We start from the raw sequence: 26,662 nt of genomic DNA on the forward strand, positions 1-26,662 counted from the left end.
AGTCTGTATGGATTAACTTGTGAACTTCTAATACTTGCTGATATGGGTTGAAGGACCTGTGATGATGTCATCACAGGTCCTGCAGATGTACCTTTCAAACATAGGAACTACACCATTTTTGGTGCAGTTCCTTTGCTATATTCTGCAGGACCTGTGATGTTGAAGATGATGTCATCACAGGTCCTGGCAGATGCACTGTTTTAACCTGGGAACTACACTTTACACTGTGCAGTTCCCTTCCAGGACCTGTGATGACTTCAACAAAGGTCCTTTAGCTTTAGAAAGATAGACAGGAGCAACTAGGGGGCGGAGCCTATCCTCCACTTCGGGCCCCTCTTTCTCACGGGCTCCATAGCATCTGTGTGGTCTGCCTATATGGTAGGTACGCCACTGACTACATGGATTTCTCTATGCTGCAAAAGATTACTATAGTTTAAAACAGCGCCCATGCCTACACGTTACCTATTAATACTACAGTGAGCGGAGCACGGTGTAATAAAATACAGTGACTGCACCGGGCCCCGCTGCCATTACAACACCAGATGCCGGCCCCCACCCCCTGTATTGGGGGTCATTCACTATTTTACACATGGACACTGTTATGGGGGGGGATCTGTAAATGACAATGTTATGGGGGGGAATCTGTGGATGACATATATATAGCATAAGATGCTATATATGTGTCATCCACAGATCCCCCATAGCAGTGTCATCCACAGATCCCCCCCATAACAGTGTCATCCACAGATCCCCCATAACGGTGCCATCCATAGATCCCCATAATAGTGCAATCCACAGATCCCCCATAACAGTGTCATCCACAGATCCCCCATAAGAGTGTCATCCACAGATCCCCCATAAGAGTGTCATCCACAGATCCCCCATAAGAGTGTCATCCACAGATCCCCCATAAGAGTGTCATCCACAGATCCCCCATAAGAGTGTCATCCACAGATCCCCCATAAGAGTGCCATCCACAGATCCCCCATAACAGTGCCATCCACAGATCCCTATAACAGTGCCATCCACAGATCCCCATAACAGTGCCATCCACAGATCCCCTCCATAACAGTGTCATCCACAGATCCCCCCCATAACAGTGTCATCCACAGATCCCCCATAACAGTGTCATCCACAGATCCCCCATAATAGTGTCATCCACAGACCAGGAAAGTCACGGCACTCAAGTTCTTGAATCAAAACTTAGTGTTTAATTACACCGAAAAAATACAGCAACGTTTCGACACACAGGTCTTTCTCAAGCTACATGTAGCTTGAGAAAGATCTGTGTGTCGAAACGTTGCTGTATTTTTTCGGTGTAATTAAACACTAAGTTTTGATTCAAGAACTGGAGTGCCGTGACTTTCCTGAAGTTTTTTCTACGTTAGAGGGGTCCCTGAGGCCGGGACCTGACGTCACGAGCACCGCCGCCATACCATGGACTATCAATCCCAGTAAGTGGTGCTGTCCTATTCCATTTATTTTTGTCATCCACAGACCACCATTAGTTCAAAACCCACCAAAAGCACACCTTTTGGTTAAAAATATTTTTTTCTTATTGTCCTCCTCTAAAACCTAGGTGCGTCTTATGGGTCGGTGCGTCTTATAGGGCGAAAAATATGGTAAATAACATCACCCCCTCCTCAGCCACCTCCAACATACAGTCCCATGTAAATAACATCCCTCCCTTTAGTCCTAACTTACAGTCCCAGTTAAGTAACCACAACTCCCAGCATTGCTCTGCCTGTCCCTTCACTTTCCTCATGTAGCAGATATCACCGCAGCTTCTTCCCCCAGGACTTCTCCTCTTCACTGCTGTCCTCTCCTGCACTGGTCACATGATGGTGACATCATCATAGGTCCTTCTCAAACATTGCCTGTTTTAGTGGTCACATGACCTGTGATGTCATCACAGGTCCTTCATCTCTTCAAGTGCTTTAGATTCAATTGTATATACAGTTACAGTTGTATCTTGCTGGCAGGCAGTACATTCGGGCCCTGGGACAAAACATCAGGGGCCCAGGCCCCGAATGTTTTCACCTAGCAACGTCCCTGATTGTTATTACATGTTATTACATGGGGAATGCAAGTAATTACTAAAACAGACATGTCAGGAGAGGTGACAGGTCCTCCTTAAAGGGGTTGTCTAAGATTAGAAAACAGATCCAATGTTGTCTATGGGCTGTGTATGATATTGCAGCTTCATGTGAATAGGGCTTGTCTGAAATGATAGACACGGCCCATAGAAAAGATTATTTCTGGAGGAAATAGCTGATCCTTTTGCTATTCTTGGACAACCCCTTTGATATTCTGTATGGGCATACATATTTTAGAGCCTCTGCAGCGTCTATGATTGGTTAGCTATCTTTCAGTTAATAGACCCCAATCAAATAGCAAGGATCACATAATCACAATAAAAATCTTTTTTTTCTTCTCAAATATGATCAATAACTGGTTATACAATTAAAAGCCTTATAACCAGACCATAGATGACTACAGTCGGAAATGTGGTGTGTAAGCTGTTTACCCTTTAACATAACCAATGATGAATTTTTAGTCTGTTCCATGTTTGGTAACAGTTAAAGGGAAGCAGTCACCATGAAAACTCTAAGTAATCTGCAGGCAGTATGTTATAGAGCAGGAGGAGCTGAGCAGATTGAAAATATTTAGTATAACATGTACTGTGTTCATATGAATTCCTGCTCATTCTGGGCTTGGAAGTCTAGGACACAGTCCTAGCAGTGATTGACAGCCTTCCCTCTATGACTGTGTATACAGAGAAGGCTGTCAATCACTGATAGGACCACCCCCTTGACTTCAAAGCCCAGATTGAGCAGGAATTTAAATAAATGAAATACAAGTTTTACTGAATCTTTTCCCATAAATCTATATATCAAGCTGCTCAGCTTATCCTGCTCTATAGCATGCTGCCTGTGCCTCAAACAGCCTGTTCAACATGACAGGTTCCCTTTAAAACTGGAGGTAGATAAACTGGGTTTTGGTACTTTGATAAGTTTTAGTGTAAAATCAGACTGGTACATCAGCAGATGTGGCAGATTATCATCCAAAGCCATGCCTATGAGCAATACCCTAAATTACACGTAGCTGAAATACCTCTGCGTCTGTTCGATATTTTTACAAAGCCAGTGTTTTTGGTTTTCTTAATGTCGACATAAAACTAATGGGAAGCAGATGTCTGAACAGCTCTACCTAGTATTTAAAAGCTTTGAAAGTTACATTCCTTCTTGATTATGCAAGGAAATAAGAAAGTGGATAAGGAAATGAGAGGCAGAGCTATTTCTTCATGAAGATGTAGTTATCCGGTGAGGGAACCGTTTTTTTTTACAATAGATCCTACAAAATTTATGTATCTCATTTATTTTATGTTTCATTGAATTCAAAACAATTGCTTTCATTTCAAAAACATTGATATTTTATTCCGTTTAGTTCTTCACATTGTGCCATTGTCAATCATTTTCAATCTTTACACAATTTTAGTATTAAAGGGTTTCTATCACTTCGTTTCACCTATTTAGCTTTCAGACACTAGCGATCCGCTAGTGTCTGCTCTATCTAACCATCCTAATATAAGAGCTTATTGTCCTGCCGTTTAGCTAAAAAAATAACTTATATAGATATGCAAATGAGCCTCTAGGTGCTATGGGGGCGTGATTAGCACCTAGAGGCTCCGTCTACCTTAACAAACTGCCGCCGCCCAGCGCGTCCCTTCAGCCCGCCCATCTCCTCCGGAATGCGATGCTCCTCGTATTCGGCGCATGCGCAGTGAATGTCTGAGCGCTTCCCTGCTCAGACATCTCCACTGCGCCGATGACGTCATAGTGCTCCGAGGAACAGGCGCAGTGGAGATGTCTGAGCAGGGAAGCGGTCATACATTCACTGCGCATGCGCCAAATACGAGGAGCATCGCATTCCGGAGGAGATGGGCGGGCTGGAGGGACGCGCTGGGCGGCGGCAGTTTGTTAAGGTAGACGGAGCCTCTAGGTGCTAATCACGCCCCCATAGCACCTAGAGGCTCATTTGCATATCTATATAAGTAATTTTTTTAGCTAAACGGCAGGACAATAAGCTCTTATATTAGGATGGTTTGATAGAGCAGACACTAGCAGATCGCTAGTGTCTGAAAGCTAAATAGGTGAAACGAAGTGATAGAAACCCTTTAATATGATAAGAATGAGATCTCAGCAGGAGGACTGCAGGGTCCTTTATGTAAATGGAGGGGCTATGCATAGGACAAGCATTAATAACTGAATGGAATACACACAGAGCAGAGCCACCGCGCTGCCCCCGTCCCTGTGATTATCCAGGCAGTGAGGCTGTCCAGACATCCCCTTTAAGCATTTTATAGCAATCTCTCCTCGGATAGGGTTTCTATGACAGCTTAGATGAAGTGGGAGAACTCAGCAGTCGCCCTCCGGGGTGAATCAGCTAGGAAAGTGCCTGAATAGGTACTAATATATCATAGCTATTCACTGCATTACGTCATGTAGACCATAAGAGCTGTCATGCATCAAAAAAAACAAAACACTGTCAAGAAACATATATACTGTAATGTAATAGCAGTGTTGATGTCTTGCTCTGCCTTCTCATGAGTCATAGGAAATGGATGGATATAATTATATTGTTCTAGCAGAATTACTGCATTCTTTGTTTGCAATTTTGTCGTCCAGAAAAAGCAATTCGCGAAGAATCAACAGGATGCTTTCTGATGAATCCGCACACACCCCTGTGTTCAACCGATCCATCTCCGAGACTTCCATGGACAACTCATCAATGGAAGATTTCTGGTGTGAACTCAAGAACATCAAAGAGAACAGCGAGAATGGGTCAGACGACAGTCTGCTCGTGGATGTAAAGCCTGTGGATGGTATGGGCGTTAATCTTCTGTCACTAGAACGTTTCCATTAACGCAGCAGAAAAGGATAGTGAAGTGTAGCCTCATGGGCGTCTAATAAAATAAGCTGAGCAATCAGATTAGTGTGGTAGAATTTGTGTGGTGAGAGAAGGAACGCCCAGGGAGAAACAGGGCAGACTCCTCCCTGGTGAACCGATAGTAGCAATTACAATACAGAGCAAGAGAAGGTAACGGGGCCACAGCGGGCGAACGGAGCGGCGCCCAGGGATAATAGTAAGTGCAGTGAGATCCCTGGGCGCCGCTCTACATGTCCAGATAGTTATCTTACAATGTTCGGACCCATGAAAGGTCCTCTTTAAGGGGAGTGTCTGTAGATAATTAATAAAAATGTAGGAGAAACCTTTAGAAATAAAATTATTACTCACCGCCATCAATCTCCACCACTGCTGTTCCATCGCTGCTTCCATCCCCGCCGCTCTCCATTTCCTGGCTTAGGAAAAATGCCAGTAAAAATAAACTCTTTGTCAATTAGAGACAGCTCTCAGTGTAGTCTTTTAAAATTAGGGATTACATTTATTCAGTTTTTGTACTGCCAGAGAAATGTCAGGAAAGGCTGTTCTGCCAATCACTGGTAGAGGCAGGTCACCGCTAAGCGAATGATCGACTGAGCAAGGCTTTCCTGGGATTTTAGCATGTGGTGGGTGAAGAAGCAAGGAGAGCAGTGGGGACTGGAGAATCAACAGGAGGTCAGTGGAAGTGATTAATGCTTTTTTCACATATGTTCTGGCTTGTGTTTTTTTATTCTCAACAAAATCCCATTGACTTGTCACCAGGAAATTCACTGTTGATCTAGGCACAATGGTTTGTAGGGCTAGATCAGCTGAATGTAATGATACCTTTCACTTAGTAATTTGTTGCTTCATTCTAGAGATAAAGTACATTTGATCCATATGCAAGTAAGCAGTTAAGTGCACCGAGGGTGGACCAAAGCTAGTCTGTGCATCTGTTGCTTCCTCTGTCTGCCCCTTCTTGACCTTCTTGATTGACAGGTCTGGATTCTTGGATAGTCATCTCACCTGGTCCTGTCAATAGACTGGAAGAGGAAGCAGGAGGACTAGGGGTACACAGAGTGGCTTGGACCTGCCCCTGGTGCACTTAACTGTTTATTTGCAGCGTTTTTCCAGAATTAAGCAATAGATCAGTAAGTGAAAGGTAACATTACGTTCAGCTGAGCTAGTCCTACAAAAAAATTGTTGCTGGCTTAACATCGAGTTTCCTGGTAAGAGATTCCTATAAGAACGGAAACAGTTTTAGGCTTGTTTGTAGTTGGAAACTATCCCACACAGGAGTTGTGTCTCTCCAATGAAAATGAATGGCAGGTATATTTTCTATTGTTGTTACATGTTTATTTTTATGCGAAATGAATCTGCATAAATATATCTCTACATAGATTCTAGTCAATTATATCCATTTTACAATTACATTAGGTAAGGTATAAACGCCACAAGCATATTATAAAATTTAGGACATTGGATGTGATTTTTTCATATGTACAGGGTGGGCCATTTATATGGATACACCTTAATAAAATGGGAATGGTTGGTGATATTAACTTCCTGTTTGTGGCACATTAGTATATGTGAGGGGGGAAACTTTTCAAGATGGGCGGTGACCATGGCGGCCATTTTGAAGTCAGCCATTTTGAATCCAACTTTTGTTTTTTCAATAGGAAGAGGGTCATGTGACACATCAAACTTATTGGGAATTTCACAAGATAAACAATGGTGTGCTTGGTTTTAACGTAACTTTATTCTTTCATGAGTTATTTACAAGTTTCTGACCACTTATAAAATGTGTTCAATGTGCTGCCCATTGTGTTGGATTGTCAATGCAACCCTTTTCTCCCACTCTTCACACACTGATAGCAACACCGCAGGAGAAATGCTAGCACAGGCTTCCAGTGTCTGTAGTTTCAAGTGCTGCACATCTCGTATCTTCACAGCATAGACGATTGCCTTCAGATGATACGAGATGTGCAACACCTGAAACTACGGATACTGAAAGCCTGAAGCCTGCGCCATGGTCACCACCCATCTTGAAAAGTTCCCCCCTCACATATACTAATGTGCCACAAACAGGAAGTTAATATAACCAACCATTCCCATTTTATTAAGGTGTATCCATATAAATGGCCCACCCTGTATTTCTAATCAATATACGTATCCCAGGATGATCACTTACACCAATTTGTCATGTACCGGGGACCAGACCAGCCCACCGCATCACGTGACAAGGGTTGCCCAAGCCTTCCAGGCCGACTCACCTCACGTCCTCACACGCTGTTACGCCCTGCGCCGAGCCGTAACTCGAGCATAAATCGCCACCTGAAGCCTGCAAGCACACCCATGCACTAACACTTTCACTGCCACTACCCGTCAGTTATAAGGTCTACAGGACACCCCTGAGTGTTCCACTCGCAACCAGACACCCACACAATAGCAATCCTCATGGAAAAACAACATACGGCCTCAGACTGCACACACACTCTTCATGGAGCTAGCAGGTTCTTAAGGTTACAAGACAAACCATCAAACTTTTAGGTTTAATGTATGAAAAATAGACAGTACTTGGTTATAAAAATTGATTAACAAGAGACATACCGTACATAAATGAGTCTCTTCTGTGTCTGTCTTGTTTTTTTCAGATGGTGAGCTAGAGGCAGAATGGCTACAAGAGGCAGGCTTGTCCAACCTAATTTCTGGTACTCAGGGACACGATGGTCAGGCTTTACTCTCCACATTAACTCGTACCCAGGCAGCTGCAGTGCAAAAAAGATACAATTCTTACACTCAGACTATGAGGAAAAAGAACAAACATTCAGTAAGGGATGTGCGGGATATCTTTGGAATTCATGAAACTACAGTAAGTATGAAGAGATGCCACATTCATTCGAAATCGAGCGAGACCTTTTTTTTTTTTTTTTTTTTTTTTTGAGGTTCTGTTAATTGTAGTGTTTTTAGAAGAGTAGCTATAATGTATCACAAGAAACTGTCCCTAAAACAGTGTTTGTTGCCTATTACAACCTTTAATTTCTCATAGTGAGACTGATAATTGAAAACTTTGCTGTTATTAACCTGTAACAAGATGTACTATAAACATTATTTATTGGTCACAGTAAACACAGTAAAAAATAAATAAAAAATAAAAAAAAGCAATACCAGAATTGATGCTTTCAGTTCATCGCACCTTCCAAAATCAAAATAAAAAGCATTAAAAAATGGTACAGATGAAAGCTTCAAATCTTCTGGCAAAATAACAGGTCCTTATCCAGTTATGCCATCAGGAAAAATAAAACTGTTAGGTCTTGGAATGTGGTGACACAAAAACAAATTATTTAAAATAAAAAAAAAGCGTTTTAATTGTGCAAGTAGTTGTTACGGCAGTTGGTGTGAAATCACTGTATCAACCAACCAGTTTGACATTGGGTGTTATCCTGGCAGTCCCCTGGTATTCACCCTTTAACCCCTGTACAGGAATATGGACTCCATTGCAGGAGTGCCACCAGGCTGCTACTTCTTTACTTCTTGGAGTAGTGCCAGTATAGCACTTTTGGTAAGGGGATCAGTTTATGTTGCCCTTAGTTAGGACACCATAAAACTGGTGACAGGTTTCCTTTAAATGAATGAAATCCAAGTTTTACTGAATCTTCACCCACAAAACGATATATCTGCTCGGCTCCTCCTGTTCTAAAGTATCTTGCCTACAGATTAATTTTCATTTTCATGGCGACAGGTTTCCCTTTAGTCTAAAATTAATCACTAAGGAATGAAAATGAGACATAAATTCAAAATCTACAATAACAAAGTGATGTTTTTGGGAGGATTTTTCAAATTTTAGTGACTGTTAGGTAATAAGAAGTTCCCTTGAAATTGCACAGAATTACATTGTGTGTGTTTTTGTGTATTCAAAATATGCTAATACTCATTGTTCCATATAAACACACAAACGTAACTACAATTGCATCATATTAGGTCTTTTGAAACATGCATGGTCTAAAGCATGGGTACTCAACTGATGGACCGCGGTCCGAATACCGACCGCGGTTGCCAGCTGTCTGAACCCCTGCATGCAGTGGCGTGCTAAGGGTGCCGACTGTGACGGGGTGCCAGAGCCTAGAAGCAATGAGCGCTTCCATCAATACAGTTGGAAGCGCTCATTGCTGGAGCGCAGGGAGCTGCGGTCCTGTCCCTCACCGCTCAGCTCCCAGTGCTCCTCACCTCCTCCAGGCTGGCGGCGCACTGAATGGTGAAGTAGGAAGACTTCTCCCTGCTCCACCATTCAGCCTGCAGACACAGATTGCGCTATTTGCCTGTGTGGGCGGAGCCTGCAGCCCAGAAATCTGCATAAGCTCCGCCCACATATTGCTGCAGAGTGATCTGTGTCTGCAGGGGAGAGAGGACTGTGAGCTTCAGGAACGGGACAAGGTGAGTAGTTACTGCGTTTGTTTTTTTGTTTTTTGCTTTTTTTAACACAGAGGGGGCACAATTGGCATTTCTACTCTGGAGGGGGCACAATGGGCATTGCAAATGTGAAGGGGGCACAATGGACATTTCTACTCTGGAGGGGGCATAATGTATATTTCTACTCTGGAGGGGGCACAATGGGCATTGCTAATGTGAAGGGGGCACAATGGACATTTCTACTCTGGAGGGGGGCACAATGGGCATTTCTACTCTGGAGGGGGCACAATGGATATTTCTACTCTGGAGTGGGCACAATGGGTATTTTTACTCTGGCGGGGGCACAATGGGCATTTCTACTCTGGAGGGGGCACAATGGGCATTGCAAATGTGAAGGGGGCACAATGGACATTTCTACTCTGGAGGGAGCATAATGGGTATTTCTACTCTGGAGGGGGCACAATGGGCATTGCTAATGTGAAGGGGGCACAATGGACATTTCTACTCTGGAGGGGGGCACAATGGGCATTTCTACTATGGAGGGGCATAATGGGCATTTCTACTATGGAGGGGGCACAGTGCACAGAGGGCATTACTACCATGAAGGGGGCACAGAGGGCATTATTACTGTGAAGAGGGCACAATGGGCATTACTAGCACAGAGGGCATTACTACTATTAATCAGGCACAATGGGGATTTCTACTACGGAGGGGGCACAGAGGGCATTATCACTGTGAATGGGGCACAATGGGCATTATTACTGTGAAGGGGCCACAATAGGCATTACTACTATTAAGGGGGCACAATGGGCATTATTACTATGAAGGGGGCACAATGGGCATTATTAATATGAAGGGGGTACAATGGGCATTACTACTATTAAGGGGCATTATTACTGTGAAGGAGGCACAATGGAGATTATTAATATGAAGGGGCACAATGGGGATTATTACTGTGAAGGGGGCACAATGGGGATTATTACTGTGAAGGGGGCACAAAGAGGGCATTACAACTGTGAAGCGGCACAGACAGGGCATTAGTACTGTGAGGGGGCACTTAGGGTATTCATACTCTGGGGTGAGGAACTAAGGAGGCACCGCAATGTGTCAGGGGCACTAAGGAGCATCATAATGTGTGGGGGCACCAATGGATCACTCTGCTGTGAGAGTGCACTTATGGGTATCATACTCTGTGGAGCACTAAAGGGATATCATACTGTCTAAGGGCCATTAAAGGGGCATCATTATTGTTAGGGGGCACTGAAAGGACATTCTTACTGTTTGGTCAGCAGAAAGGAGATTAGGTGGGTTTGGAGGTGTGGATTGTTGTAAAAAAAAATATAAAAATGCAGCGCTATACGCCAATGGTGTTGTCCCTCCTTATATATTTTTATGTTTTGCAGCTCGGACCTTCATCCTACAGCAGACTTAGGTATGTGGACCTTTACAAAACGTACTTTAGTACCCCTGGTCTAAAGGTTTATGTTTCTGTAAATAGCTGAAAAAGGGTGACTTTGTATGCTTCAGTATACATCCAAAGCTATTGACACATCCCTGATTACAGGGTCAAATAGCTGAGATTTTTCTCTTTGCTATGACTGACCTGACAAGAATGCACAAAGAGAGGTATTGTGCAGCATTCATTTAGTTTTGCTATGGTGCAATTCCTAATATGTAAACTACAGTAGAAATAAAAGAATTATAATGTTGGTGTAATAAAATCTTATATGGCTGGAGGCATATGCTGGTGACTATTCCATGAAATTTGGTGCATTGACTATGTGACCTGTAGATCATACAGTATATGAAATATGACAAAAGATCTTAACAGCCATGCATCCTGCTTTACTTGACCTTTAGGCGTCTATGTTCTATGTCTGCAAAGTGGAGGAAGTGTGAATGCTGGGCTTTTGTCACACTGATCTGCATTGCTGTGCCATTATCCAGGATTTACACTGCTTCTAATATGCAGCCGTGTATAGGAAATAGATACAGGAGTTCAACAGGATGTCCGTTTGGTAAAAACAGCATCAGTTGCTGTCTGTCATGGTGGTGGATATTGGGGGGCATTTCAACCTCTCTGCATCAAAGAGTCACTAATTTATTCTATTCTCAAGCAGCCTTTGTGTAAAAAATGTGCTACTTTTTGAAGTCTTACCTTAAGCAGGTGCAGGTGGGAGCAGATGGTGATTAGCAGCATGCGGCAATTATGTATTATTTGTGAAAGAAACTGACAGAATTATAACTAAGGCTACTTTCTCACTTGCGGCAGAGTGATCCGGCAAGCAGTTCCGTCGCCGGATCAGACAATCTGCATGCAAACCGACAGCATTTGTAGACGCATCTGGATGCGGTTCCGTCTCACAAATGCATTGCAAGAACAGATCCGTCTCTCCGCTTGCCATACGGACAAACGGATCCGTTTCTATTTTTTTTTCACATTTTTTCGGAAGGATGGATCTGGCATTGTGGTATTTTGAATGCCGGATCCAGGACTAATACATTTCAATGTAAATTAATGCTGGATTGGGCATTCCGATAACTGATCCGGAATTTTGGACTGATATGCGGTATTTCCTCCGTCCAAAACGCCATTCAGTGACTGAACGGAAGACATCCTGATAGATCCTGAATGGATTTCTTTCCATTCAGAATGCATGGGGATAAAAGTAAACAGTTATTTTCCGGTTTTGAGCCCCTGTGATGGAATTCAGTGCCAGAAAAGAAGAACGCTAGTGTGAAAGTACCCTAAAATCTGCACCAAGTCATAACAGAATGGATTTCACTTTCTGACACAGAGGACCAGAGATACGGCTAATTTAATAGGCCTTCACATCTTAATAAATTAACAGCTACAGTAAATCAAGACTGGCATATGTAATGCCAGACTTGATAATTTCCCTGCATTTTGTATAAGGGCAGGAAAATGTGGTATGCAAACCTTTTTTATCAGGTGCAAACAATGTATATATATATATATATATATATATATATACACACAGTATATACAGATACAGCCGAGCTAAACTTTATGGTTCACGTGTTAAGTATGGAATAGCAAGAAAAAGATAACTACATTTTCAATGTATTTCAATGGCTTTTGTAACTAGATATGTTTCTGTCATAGTTAAATAGTTGCTATGGTTGAAAACAAACAAGGCCAACAAAGGCATGATCTGTAGATCCAAGGGGAAAAAAAATAAAGCTATCATTGCTGTGACCAGAAGCTTAGGTGACTATTCCATAGATTCACAGTTCTTATAGTAATGAAGACTTTTGGAAACTGAACCTTTATTTCTCCATGCGGAGCCAGTTGCCACCCTCGCCACCCCCCTTTCTTAAGTTAATTGTGATCACGTCAGCTATAAACTGCCTCAGTTTTTTACTCATTTGTCATCCGCGTGAACATAGCCTAATCAATTTTACTTTGCTGTAGACGAGGGGTAACTAGATCTTCTTAATCTAATCTTATAACCCTGACTTATTATTTCTTATTCTACGCCATCTGCTTCAGAATGGAAAATCCTAAACTTATTACTGGTATTAAATTATGTATTAAAGTGTCAGTGAAGTGTCTATACTACATATACAGAAGAACCTTACCGTTTGTGTTAAGTCTGTATATATATATATATATAGTTAGTCCCATTATCTATTGTACATGGTTCTTAACTTGGTGACTAAAACTCAGGAATTCTGTAAGAAAAAAATATTTGTAAATTCAACAGGAAGTCTTGATAAAGCAAAGGAAGTTCAAGGAATGACACTTGAGAGTGAAACGCTTCTTTCTCTAGTGGAGGAACAGAGAAGGAAATTCTAAAATGAAATGTGACCATGAATGAGTTTTGTAATATTATTCCTACATAGCTTCAAGAATGTGGTCAACATCCTGCAAGTACAAACTATGACGTAGCTCATTCACAGGCAGACGGAGGCAAATTAAAAACAAAATATATTCAGTCTGGGACTATCTGAAGAATCTACTATTGAAATGTATTAAAATATTGACTTATTGTGTCATGAAAAGCTATACAATTATATAACATACTATCTGCATTCATGTTCAACACCTCTGCTTGTAGTAATTTAGTAGAATAGTTGATTACCTACTTTCAGAGGATGGAAATCTGTCCTGGTCTTGTAATGATCACTCAGGTGCATGAGTAGTAACAGTAGTAGTACACTTGTCAGATTTCTCCATTGTATTGAGCTGTGCACCTGTGTGATCTTCACTTCTCAAGGATAGATTTTTATCTGCTTGAATGAATGAAGCTTTAACAAGCAGTGATGTCAGAAATATGGAAGAATATCTACACCAAGTATATTAAAGAATTACTTAAAGTGTAACTGCTGTTTTATTTTTATTTGTGTAATGTGTACGGGCAGTGATGCAGACCATTTTGTAATATACTTTAATTACGGAAATCATACATTTCTATTAGAAAAATAGCTCTAAAGTGGCCCATATTGAGCATTAGCAACGCTCCTCTGTCTTCTGTTTACATAACGCAGTCAGTCTCCACTGTTATGTAAACAGAAGACAGAGGAGTGTTGCTAAGGCTTAAAATGGGCCACTTTAGAGCTATTTCTAATAGAAATGTATAATTTCAGTAATTATAGTATATTACAAAATGGTCTGCATCACTGCCCCTACACATTACACAAATAAAAATAAACTGGCAGTTACACTTTAAAAAAGAGCTGTTAAAGGGAGTCTGTCATCAGCATTTCACTTTTTTAACCCTTCCCATAGCTCCCTAGCATGCTTACATTTAATAAAAACGTTACCTCTGGCATCAATCCTGGACTTATAGAACCATCAAAAACGATCTTTATAACTTATGCAAATGAGGGCTCGCAAGTGCCCAGGGGCGGCGTTACAAGGATTCCTTGTATGGCATCACAGTAATTAATGCGCATGCGCCGGCGCATGCGCAATAGTTACTGTGATGCCGTACAAGGAATGGGCATCGCAGTGCGCATGCGCCGGCCGACAGACTGCGCAGGCGCGGGATCTCGGCGGAATAACAAGTTAGTAGAAAGGCGGTCAGAGGGAAAGGATGGACGGGCGGAGGGTAGGAAGGGGCGGGGGGACGCAATGAAATGGCTGAGCAAGCAGGGCGCCTACGAGTGTAACGCCGCCCCTGGGCACTTGCGAGCCCTCATTTGCATAAGTTATAAAGATCGTTTTTGATGGTTCTATAAGTCCAGGATTGATGCCAGAGGTAACGTTTTTATTAAATGTAAGCATGCTAGGGAGCTATGGGAAGGGTTAAAAAAGTGAAATGCTGATGACAGACTCCCTTTAATGTTTGCACTTGAATGCGCTATACAACATCAGGTTTGCAGGATCGGAAAGTTCTGCTGATTAACACACAAGGGTATCTTGGACACCCCAGAAGCAATTGTAGGACTAATGTGGTGGATCTTTCCAGCTCCATAAAATTCATCAATTCAAGGATGGGGAAGAAAAATATATTATTGTTAATAGGTTAAAGGCTTTGTCTGATATAAGTGCAAAATTAAAGACCAGCAGGAAAGTGTGTCCGCAAAATAAAAGAACACTTACCTGTGGAAAGTCCTGCCATTCCAACGCTGCAACTCCCATCCTTACCCTTTCGGGTCTCCATCAAGTCAGAAGTGATGAGGTTTTGTGACCACTGCAGCTAACCACTCACCAATAACAGATGAATGGTGTTTTTCTTGTGGGCACAATATCTCACTGGTATTTAACTTTTCACTTACAGTATGTTGGAAAACCCCTTTAAAGAGGTGTAACCTCTGTTGACATGTCTGTTTTAATTAACCACTTGCATACTTTTTCCACCTGCACTGTGAATGTTTACATGGTGTGTTCAATAAAAACATGGTAACATTTAATTCCTTGTGTGTTATTAGTTTAAGCAGACTGTGATTGTCTATTGTTGTGACTTAGATCAAGATCAGATCACATTTTATGACCAATTTGTGCAGAAATCCATATCATTCCAAAGGGTTCACATACTTTTTCTTGCAGCTGTATATACATGTATTTACCTCTAAAAGTCTTCAATGGTTACCATGAAGAGTATGGGGGAGATTTATCAAAACTGGTGTAAAGGAAAACTGGCTTAGTTGCCCATAGCAACCAATCAGATTCCAATATTTTTCAAAGCTCTTTTTGGAAAATGACGGTTGCTGGTTGCTATGATTGGTTGCTATGATTGGTTGCTATGGGCAACTAAGCCTGTTTTCCTTTACACCAGTTTTGATAAATCTCGCCCTGTATGTCAAGTTGTCCGCAGTTTCATTGGAAATGGCAGACAAGCAGTGATTCTCAGCCATATGGAATAACAGGGACCATAGGGTTTATTTTATTTAAGTCAATAAGTCTTAGAATGTTGTAGATTGTTTTACTCTAATTAATAATATTTGTTTCTCATGTTTTTGCAGCCCACATTTGAAGCTATACCCGTGTCCCCTCTTGCAACGAATGGGATTCAGATGCCCATGAAAAAACCCATAAGGAAACCTATCCCTTGTAAGTTTGTTCTTGTAATTAGTCTTTCATTAAATCGCACTACTTTAAACAGGACCTGTCACAATGAAATGCAGTACAATCTGCAGACACATTCTTATAGAGCAGGAGGAGCTGAGCAGGATGATATATGGTTTTGTGGGAAAAAATTCTGTAAAACGTGTAATTTATCCAATATAATCTCTCCTTTTTCTGACTTCACTACACACAGGGGAGGTGTTGTCAGTGACTGATTGCATTCTCTGTGTAATTGTGTATACAAAGATAATTGTCAGTCACTGATAGTTGTACATGGGAGAGGTTTTATCAGTAATTGATAGCATTTTCTGTGTACGTGTGTATACAGAGATAGCTGTCAGTGAGTGATAGCTTTACACAGGATAGGTGTTATCAGTGATTGTAAAAGGGAATGTTGATTATTAATATTTTTTTAATATTAATAATTAATATTCATAAATAGTCGTGAGTCGCCTATTCATGACTCCGCCTATTTATACTATATATACAAACTACCCATTGCTATACCTATTTCCTGAACTACGTGCACTGTGTTACAGCGATTACAAAAGACTATAAACTGTATTTTAAACAATAAGGTATTTATTAACAATAACAATTCTACATTTGCTTATATTTATGCTATATATATATATATATATATATATCAATAGTTATATAAATATATACATATAGACGCGAACAGCAGTATACTAACAGCACTATAACACAGCTAAACCTAACTACACTAACACAGCACACTCCCAGTTACAATTCCACCCCACAAACTATCAAAATATCACACTTACATACACACAGTAGCAGCACCCACCCACCTGGCTATAAACTATCCCTACGGGATAGCAAGAGGTTAAACACAATCAGGAGTTACAGGAGTGGTCCTGCAAGGGTTAATGCAGGGTTGGTGGCTAGGTAGGGAAAAAGATTAACTCAGGGTTGGTGAAAGGGTTAACACAAGGTAATATTGCAGGGATTAGTGGCAATGCGTTGGTAGTATAGGGTAATGCAGGGGTCTGGCTATTTGGGCAGAATGGAGGGATATGGGGATATTGCAGGGCATAATGTATATTGTTGGTGATATAAGGTAATGCAGGGGTAGCTGTGGGCTATGGCAGGGGTGAAAGGGTTAATGTAGGGGTAATTGGTGGCAATGGAATATTCAGGGGTTAATAGGGAAAGGGTTTGTTGGTGGTATAGTGTAGGGAAGGTAATGCAGGGGTTAATGCGTTGGTGATATAGGGTAGGGTTACTCAGCCATCCAGAGGTTAATTGCTCGTTCCCAAGGAAAGATTCTCGCTGATGCTCATCTTGCAGGGGTCGATTCTCTCTTGGGGCTGCTTGGCTCAACTCAGGTCCACTCTTCCATGTGTGTCCTTCCTCTGTTTGTGATGATGAGCCCAAGAGAGAGAGAGCCTTTGTCCTGGCTTGGGCTAATATAAGCCCATAGCAGCCCACCTCCCCCTCCTCAACCTAAGGCTCAGGGATATGACATCATGTTGTGTGTGTGACGGAATGCATGCACTCAGACTGTAACAGATGACTGCCAACTGGCCCCCTGAGGCTCAGGATCTGTACAGACAAAGAAATCAAAGGAATTCCTAAATGAGAGCCCCCCCCCCCTAGATACACCATGGCACCACACATGCCCATGTAAGGTAGGGGAGAGCATAATAGCTAGGCTGATATATATATATATATATATACATACAGTCAGGTCCAGAAATATTGGGACATCAACACAATTCTAACATTTTTGGCTCTATACACCACCACAATGCATTTGAAACAATGAAAAGAACAAGATGTGCTTTAACTGCAGACTGTCAGCCTGAATTTGAGGGTATTTACATCCAAATCAGGTGAACGGTGTAGGAATTACAACAGTTTGCATATGTGCCTCCCACTTGTTAAGGGACCAAAAGTAATGGGACAATTGGCTTCTCAGCTGTTCCATGGCCAGGTGTGTGTTATTCCCTCATTATCCCAATTACAATGAGCAGATAAAAGGTCCAGAGTTTATTTCAAGTGTGCTATTTGCGTTTGGAATCTGTTGCTGTCAACTCTCAAGATGAGATCCAAAGAGCTGTTACTATTAGTGAAGCAAGCCATCATTAGGCTGAAAAAAACAAAAACAACCCATCAGAGACATTGTAAAAACATTAAGTGTGGAGGGCCACAGGTTGAGAATGCCTGCTCTAAAGGAACAACTTTTAGCAAATGAGGCAGTGGAAAAATGGCCCAAGGGTCATTGAAAAGAGTTTAGGCAGAAACCCTTCTGTCCTGTGTTGGGAAGCCTGGTTTGATCCTTGCTATGGGGCCCTTACTTCTCTATTTACGCCACTGCCTATGAATAATGAAATCAGAAAGAGCAGAGACTTAAATGTATACAAATTTTACTGAATCTTTTCCACAAAACTATCAATCTGCTCAGCTCCTCCTGCTCTGTAACATGCTGCCTGCAGATTGCACTGCATTTCATGGTGACAGGTTCCCTTTAAATCTTCTTAGTACATGGTAGGAGTTTGGTGTATAGTTACTTGTGTCCATCAGTCTTATCATCAAAGAAGGGATATATGATTGAATGATAATTCAGTATAATTTCCAAACTCTCTCTTTGTGTTTTAGCTAACAGCTGCACTTTAGAAAAAATTAACCCTGCGGTAGCAGAAGAACTGTCTTTTGAGGTGTCATTCTCAGAGTCCATCGTTATAAATGATAAAGAGAAACAGACGAACCAAAAAATTAAAAAGGATGACTGTATTTTACCTGTAAGTGCAATTTCATTTATGGGCACATGTGATGAGAATATTGGTTATACATAATGCATTCAGAAAGTCTTATGACCCTTTTGTCATGTTGCAGCCTTGTGCTAAAATAAAAAACATGTAAGTTTTTCCACATCATTCTGCACTCAATACTCCATAATGAGAAACTGAAAACAGAATGTTCAAAATATTTATTAATTTATAGAAAAGAAAAAACTAAAATCTTGCAGAAGTATTCAGACCATCAGTACTTAGTTGAAGCACCTTTGGCAGTGATTACAGCCTCCAATCTTCTTGGTTATGCACTCCTGGATTTAGGGACTTTGTGCCATTCTTCTCTGCAGATCCTCACAAGCTCTGTGAGGTTGAATGGGGACCATTGGCGGACAGCTATTTTCATGCCTCTCCAGACATATTCAATTGGCTGGAAATCAGAGCTCTGGTTGGGCCACTCAAGTACATTTCCAGAGTTGTCCCTAAGCCTGTGTTGTCTTGGCTGTGTGGTTAGGGTTAGGCTTTTGGGGCAATATATTGTTCTGCACTGTGGTATATGGTTCTGATGGGACAGTATTTTTGTGCTATGATATTGCTGATGCCGCCTGCCTGTATTGCCCCGCCTTCTGTGAATTTGTTGTGGAGAAATGGAGAACCGCGCTCAATTTTTTCTTCTGGTGCCCGTCAAGGGCTAGATTTAGCCACAATCTATGTAAAGGAACTTGAGGCACACAGATTGCTAGGTTTTGCGTTTCAAAAGAACATATTTATTCACACAGTGGTTTCATGATCCAGTTGCCCAATATTTTACATTGTAAAGAAATAACATAAATCCTTGACCGTACGTTTCGGTCTGAATAGACCTTCATCTGTCACATATTATCTGTAGCACATGTGCGGCGGGTGGCTGGGCGCTGGATGTATCACCCAGTCACCCGCTGCACATGTGCTACAGATAATATGTGACTGCTGAAAAAGGTCTATTCAGACCGAAACATACGGTCAAGGATTTATGTTATTTCTTTTCGATGTAAAATATTGGGCAACTGGATCATGAAACCACTGTGTGAATAAACATAGGACCACTTTTAGTTTTTTTTTTCCCAGGGCCGCTTTATGTTCCCAATCTGCCCCTCCTGAGGTCCATTGCATTCTTGATCACATTTTCATGTCACAGTCGCTGAAGAACACTCTTACAGCTTGATGCTGCCATAATCATACTTCACTGTAGAGAATTTATTAGTGATAAGCAGTGCCAAAAGTTCAATCTTCCTTTCATTAGACCAGAAAATTTTGTTTCTCACAGTCTGAGAGTCCTTTGGGTGCTTTTTTGCAAACTCCAGACAGGCTTCCATGTGTCTTTTGCTGAGGAGAGGCTTCTTACTGGCCATTCTACTATAAAGTTCAGATTTGTTGAAGTGCTGCAGTAATAGTTGACCTTCTGGAAGTTTCTCCCATCTGCACACAGGATGTTTGGAGCTCCAACAGAGTGACCCATTGGATTATGGGTCACCTCTCTTACCATGGGCCTTCTCTGCCAATTATGTAGTCTGGTGGGGCGGCTAGCTCTTGGAAGAGTTCATGTTGTTGCAAGCTTCTTCCATTTAAGATTTTTTGAGGTCACCATACTCATGGGAACTTTCAGTGCAACAGAAGTTTTTTCTACCCTTCTCTATTTCTGTGTCTCCACACAATCCTGTCTTTGAGCTCTACAAATAGCTTCCTTAGAAAAAGCTTGGTGAGGCAAAACGCACACCAGGGAAACTGCTTCCCCCCCCCCCCCCCCTTCCTCCCGGGTTAGTATGATGCATCAATTTATGTCTATTTTTGTATTTATGCATTTATTATGGCTGCACCAGTAGACTGTATTGATCACTATTTGAATTTTGATACCCGTATGGGCCAACTTATGTTGGTTCAACTTTTTACTTAATTGGTAGTCTGAGTTGTTTTCCCTACAGTAATTCCTGGTTCTTGCCATTTTGCACTGGTCACTTTATCTAATATTGGATCCACTTTACTGGCCAAGTGGGTTCTCTATCACAGTACTCATCTGCATGATTTTATATATGTGTTTATTGTCATTGTTACATTGTGTTTCAATAAAGTGATGTTTTGTTATATTGCATGTGTGGTCTATGTGATTTGGTAGAGTGGGCCCAAAGAATGTCAAGAAAACATTCCCCAGACCATAACACTGCCACACCAGCTTGTGTGGTTCCAGTAATGGTTGCACAGTGTTTGTTCTCTGATGTTTCTGGCCTGACATGGCAGCGTCCATCCATTCAATAAAGCAGAAAATGTGACTCATGGGAGAATGCAAACCTTTGCCAATCAGCAGAGGTTCAATTCTCATACTGTCGCGAAAATTGAGGCCTTTTCTGCCGATGCAACTTTGCTAGTAAAGGTGCAGTAAACATCAGTCTGTTTTAGAGCCCCATATGCAGTAAGTTTTGCTGAACTGGTTTTTAAGAAACACGTCTGGAACCCCCCTGATTCATTGTGGCGGTGAGCTGCTCCACTGTAGCTTGTTGGTCCGTCCTCACGCAGTTTGTTAGCCAATGTTCAATTCTCACATCAGTGGCACGTGGTGCTCTACAGTTTCCATGTCGCTTATTCACAAGAGCGCGATTCGCTTAATGCTTCATCAGGGGGTAGTGCACTAGAGCACTACCCCCTGATGAAGCATTGAGTGAAACGCGCGTTGGGACGTGGGAGATACAGAGGATCTTTGAGGTTGGGATTATCCATCTGCAGTTTGGAATTTGATACTCTATGCAATGATCTTATGCATTCCATGCGGTGACCTCATACCCCTATCTATGTAGGACTGAGTTACACTCTGGCGCTATACTGTTTGTTATCTCCTGTGTGGCAATTTCAGCCTCATGTGTATTTGCACCTCCAACTGATTTTAACTATACAGTGGGATGCAAAAGTTTGGGCAACCTTGTTAATCGTCATGATTTTCCTGTATAAATCGTTGGTTGTTACGATAAAAAGTGTCAGTTAAATATATCATATAGGAGACACACACAGTGATATTTGAGAAGTGAAATGAAGTTTATTGGATTTACAGAAAGTATGCTATAATTGTTTAAACAAAATTAGGCAGGTGCATAAATTTGGGCACTGTTGTCATTTTATTGATTCCAAAACCTTTAGAACTAATTATTGGAACTCAAATTGGCTTGGTAAGCTCAGTGACCCCTGACCTACATACACAGGTGAATCCAATTATGAGAAAGAGTATTTAAGGGGGTCAATTGTAAGTTTCCCTCCTCTTTTAATTTTCTCTGAAGAGTAGCAACATGGGGGTCTCAACTCTCAAATGACCTGAAGACAAAGATTGTTCACCATCATGGTTTAGGGGAAGGATACAGAAAGCTGTCTCAGAGATTTCAGCTGTCTGTTTCCACAGTTAGGAACATATTGAGGAAATGGAAGACCACAGGCTCAGTTCAAGTTAAGGCTCGAAGTGGCAGACCAAGAAAAATCTCGGATAGACAGAAGCGACGAATGGTGAGAACAGTCAGAGTCAACCCACAGACCAGCACCAAAGACCTACAACATCATCTTGCTGCAGATGGAGTCACTGTGCATCGTTCAACCATTCGGCGCACTTTACACAAGGAGATGCTGTATGCGAGAGTGATGCAGAGGAAGCCTTTTCTCCGCCCACAGCACAAAAAGTGCCGCTTGAGGTGGGCTAAAGCACATTTGGACAAGCCAGCTTCATTTTGGAATAAGGTGCTTTGGACTGATGAAACTAAAATTGAGTTATTTGGCCATAACAAGGGGCGTTATGCATGGAGGAAAAAGAACACAGCATTCCAAGAAAAACACCTGCTACCTACAGTAAAATATGGTGGTGGTTCCATCATGCTGTGGGGCTGTGTGGCCAGTGCAGGGACTGGGAATCTTGTCAAAGTTGAGGGACGCATGGATTCCACTCAGTATCAGCAGATTCTGGAGACCAATGTCCAGGAATCAGTGACAAAGCTGAAGCTGCGCCGGGGCTGGATCTTTCAACAAGACAACGACCCTAAACACTGCTCAAAATCCACTAAGGCATTTATGCTGAGGAACAAGTACAACCTTCTGGAATGGCCATCTCAGTCCCCAGACCTGAATATAATTGAAAATCTGTGGTGTGACTTAAAGAGAGCTGTCCATGCTCGGAAGCCATCAAACCTGAATGAACTAAAGATGTTTTGTAAAGAGGAATGGTCCAAAATACCTTCAACCAGAATCCAGACTCTCATTGGAACCTACAGAAAGCGTTTAGAGGCTGTAATTTCTGCAAAAGGAGGATCTACTAAATATTGATTTCATTTCTTTTTTGTGGTGCCCAAATTTATGCACCTGCCTAATTTTGTTTAAACAATTATAGCACACTTTCTGTAAATCCAATAAACTTCATTTCACTTCTCAAATATCACTGTGTATGTCTCCTATATGATATATTTAACTGACATTTTTTATCGTAACAACCAACGATTTATACAGGAAAATCATGACGATTAACAAGGTTGCCCAAACTTTCGCATCCCACTGTATTTTATGTATTATGTACAAATAAAGATATGTATTATTTTCTATCCGGATCGGCCGTTATTTGTGTTATATATTAGGGGAAAATCCGGATGATATTGGTTTCTCCCCAAAAATATTGGTGTTTACAGTTTCAGAAATACTGCCACCCTTTGCCCGAAAGCCAATAATCCCTTTTTGCAAGTCTGATAAATCGACCCTTTTACCCATGACAACAAAAAGGTATATGTGTGCAGACAGCCTATCACATACCTTATGTACCTATCAAGCCAGCTGACGACACGTGACTTTCTTCATGAGCTACATACTACCGATGTCAAGAGTAGGAAGTGGTCATAATAATGTGACTCGTCTGTTTATATGTATAATTGTGCTTCAGAATGCAGTCAACTGTAACATTCTTGTGTCTTCCTGTCCAATTTGTCTTCAGTGACCGTATACATGGTTAGAGAAAGATAAAATTACATTTAAATGGCAGGTTACAACATCTCCTACTAGAAGTGTAGGACCATGTATGAGATAAATGTTGTATTATTTGTATGATATATTTGTATTAACTCTTTTATAGCATTATTTTTTTTATATCTCGACAACAATATGCAATTAGAACTACAATTTTTATGGGGGAGTTTTTTTTTAAGAATGATGTTTCATACACCAGTCTGAGCGGCTGTTCTTGTTTTTGCTTTACGTCGAACGTATACATTGGAATACAGTAAAAACATGTTGAAGCGTATCTCTTGACCCTCCAATAATTAGGCAAACATAATTCAGAAGTGTCCTTTTAATGTTTTTATATTTTTTTTTAAAGGGCAAAATAGCAAAGTATATCACGTTATTCTGTCATCCAAAAAAAAAAAGATTAGAAACCTAAACTTCTTTTTGATTTGTAATCAATGAGAGATCGATGGAAAAGTAAGAGATTACCTTTCCATCCTTTAAACATATCTGTATTGATGATGCCTTTAGATTAAAGATGAGCAAATTTCTAAGATTTGTTTCGGTTCGATTCACCTGAATTAGCCAAGAAATTTGATTCAGGTATGAATCAATTCTAAAATCAAAAGTGCTTTAAATGCCTGAGAAATCTCTCTTCTCTCTCTTTCTGGAAAAATTCTACCCAAACAGATATAAAGAAGTTCTAATTCTACTAATTCTGTATTTTTAAAGAAAATTTGGGTCAAATTTCAATTCTAATGAATTGATTCACTTGTCCTTACTTCAGATCTTCAAGTCTTTATTTAAAACAAGAAAAGTTTCACTTTTTTTCTAACAAAAATTATACAGACATATTAAAACATACAGTGTGCACATCTGTTAAATGTATACTGTACATTAAAAAAATACAGAAAGATTGTATATAATTGTATACTCTTTTTCTTGTACATCTAAGGTATACGTTAAACATACTTTAAAAACTAGATATGAACAGCCCCTAAAGTTGAAGTGTTATTGAATTATTTGCTCTGAATTTATTTAAAGCACATCCCTATTAAATTTTAGGACATTTTGTCTGTCCTAAATAAAAACAATTGGTTTAAACCATTTTATGACTTTAAACTTTTATAAATTTGTTGCAAAGATGGAGACCAATCCCACTAATTCTCCCTTTCTTGGCACTTTTCTGAACTGGTAAATGTGCCATCATTTGCATTTTTTGGGGTTTTCAACCAACCAAATTCCATTGAGTTTTTTTTTTATAAAATTAGCTTTTTAAGAAACATGTCCCTCACAATCTAAAGTGTTATCCTCATCACAGGCATCTGTGGTATATCCTAGAAAAGTGAACGGAGCACATGCATGGCCATTTTAGGTGGCTCTAGCAGCAGTCAGAATGGGGAGGGGGTTAGGGATCCCATTCTGGAGATAGATGTGGGTTGCAGAATTGAGAACCACATCTATCAGTCATTTATGGCATATCCTGTGGATATTTACTGTATACTTACTTTTTGAGAGATCAAGGGCACCTTTGTACCAGGCACTTTCTTTTGGTCATTTTCTAATAATGTTCTCAAACTTTATTTTGGATATGGCATAAATGTTTGTGATGAGATTACCACTTTAACTGAGCTTCTATAATATAGTGGGACAATTTACTTTCTTACATTACATTACAGTACATGCCCAGAATTTATATCTCCAAATTGAGAAAGCAAAGAATGCTGGGATATTTCAGCTCTGAGTTGTGCTTTCTTTTCTGACATGTGTATGTAGAATACCTTTGTAAGAGACATTATTATTATTTCAGACCACATTCAGTTGAGGTTGAAGGTTCAGCTATACCAATTTATACATATCGTATGTATCCATGCATGAAATCTTAAAATAACCGCTTTCATACACGGGGTATAATTTTACTTTGGAAGTCAACCATTCAGAAAATTCCTGTCATTATCTTTCAGAAATTCATTGTTTGGAAAAGCAGATTTGGGCTCACTGAAGTTGAAGATTTATCTCTTGAAGACATGAAGAAAATACGTTATCTCTCCCTAATCGAATTAACAGCCTTTTATGATGCTTTAGGGATTGAATTAAAGAGAAATAGAGTTCTACGTGTTAAAGGAAGAGGTAAAATATCGTCTCATCAGTGTCTTGTAATAAAACTTTGGTTTCAAGTCGGTAATGATTTTGCTTTGTGCCTTTGCTTAGAAAATGGCCTTTTCGGAGTACCTTTGACAACATTATTAGAAAATGATCAAAAGAAAGTGCCTGGTACAAAGGTCCCCTTGATCTTTCAAAAAGTAAGTATACAGTATACAGTGGTGCGGGATTATATTTTACCATCAATATAAAGCAAATCTTTTATTTTCTGTGCTTTCAATTGCTCTGTGCCAACATAACTATAGTTAATGTATTTTTCTCTCATGAGTATGGTTTTTACACACAAACAGAAAAATTTATTTGATGTTACAAACTGAAAGAGTTTGTTGAAGCATCTTCTCCAGGGTTGTATTTAGTCATGATGTCCTAGGCATTGTAGGGCGCTCCCCTTGATATCTGTACAATTTTCTGCGCATGGCCATAGACCCTCCTGCTAAGCTCCACCCACTTACAGTAAAAGTGAGTTCGTAACCCTGTGCTTAACCCCACAGATGCTGCGGTCAGTATTAACAGCTGAATCTGAGGGGTTTAATGACCGGGATCAGCATCATAGCCGCTATATATAGAGTGAGCTCAGCAGGTGAGCTTGCTCCATACATCTCCTTAATGCATATGACGTACATGGTAACTGGAAAACCGTCAAGTGTGAACTTGCCCACTGCTGCCACACTCCTTCAGAACCATGGCCATGAGGGCCAGACATGAACTCTAGAAACTGGGGCCAGGCATGACCTCCATAACCTGGGCCACAGGGGCCAGACATGAGCTTTAAGGCCACAGGGGCCAGACATGATCTCCAGAGCTAAGTCAGAGGGGCCAGACACCACCTCCAGAACCAGGGTCACGGGGTCCAGATATCATGACATCCAGAACCAGAGCT

General features: G+C 40.9%; 1 protein-coding gene across 4 annotated transcripts in view; it reads left to right on the plus strand.

The window, feature by feature from the left end:
- The window catches only part of ARHGAP28 (Rho GTPase activating protein 28), a 212,789-nt gene that overhangs the window by 151,015 nt on the left and 35,112 nt on the right, over positions 1-26,662 (plus strand). For all 4 annotated transcript variants that reach the window (XM_040432823.1, XM_040432821.1, XM_040432825.1 and 1 more), the window contains exons 2-7: positions 4,689-4,885; positions 7,578-7,795; positions 15,766-15,853; positions 18,494-18,636; positions 25,584-25,749; positions 25,831-25,922. In XM_040432823.1, the coding sequence (XP_040288757.1) occupies positions 4,717-4,885; positions 7,578-7,795; positions 15,766-15,853; positions 18,494-18,636; positions 25,584-25,749; positions 25,831-25,922 (876 nt within the window). In that variant the 5' untranslated portion in view covers positions 4,689-4,716. The remainder of the gene's footprint in view (positions 1-4,688; positions 4,886-7,577; positions 7,796-15,765; positions 15,854-18,493; positions 18,637-25,583; positions 25,750-25,830; positions 25,923-26,662) is intronic.

This window comes from Bufo bufo, chromosome 5 (assembly GCF_905171765.1).
Source record: "Bufo bufo chromosome 5, aBufBuf1.1, whole genome shotgun sequence".
Taxonomy (NCBI): domain Eukaryota; kingdom Metazoa; phylum Chordata; class Amphibia; order Anura; family Bufonidae; genus Bufo; species Bufo bufo.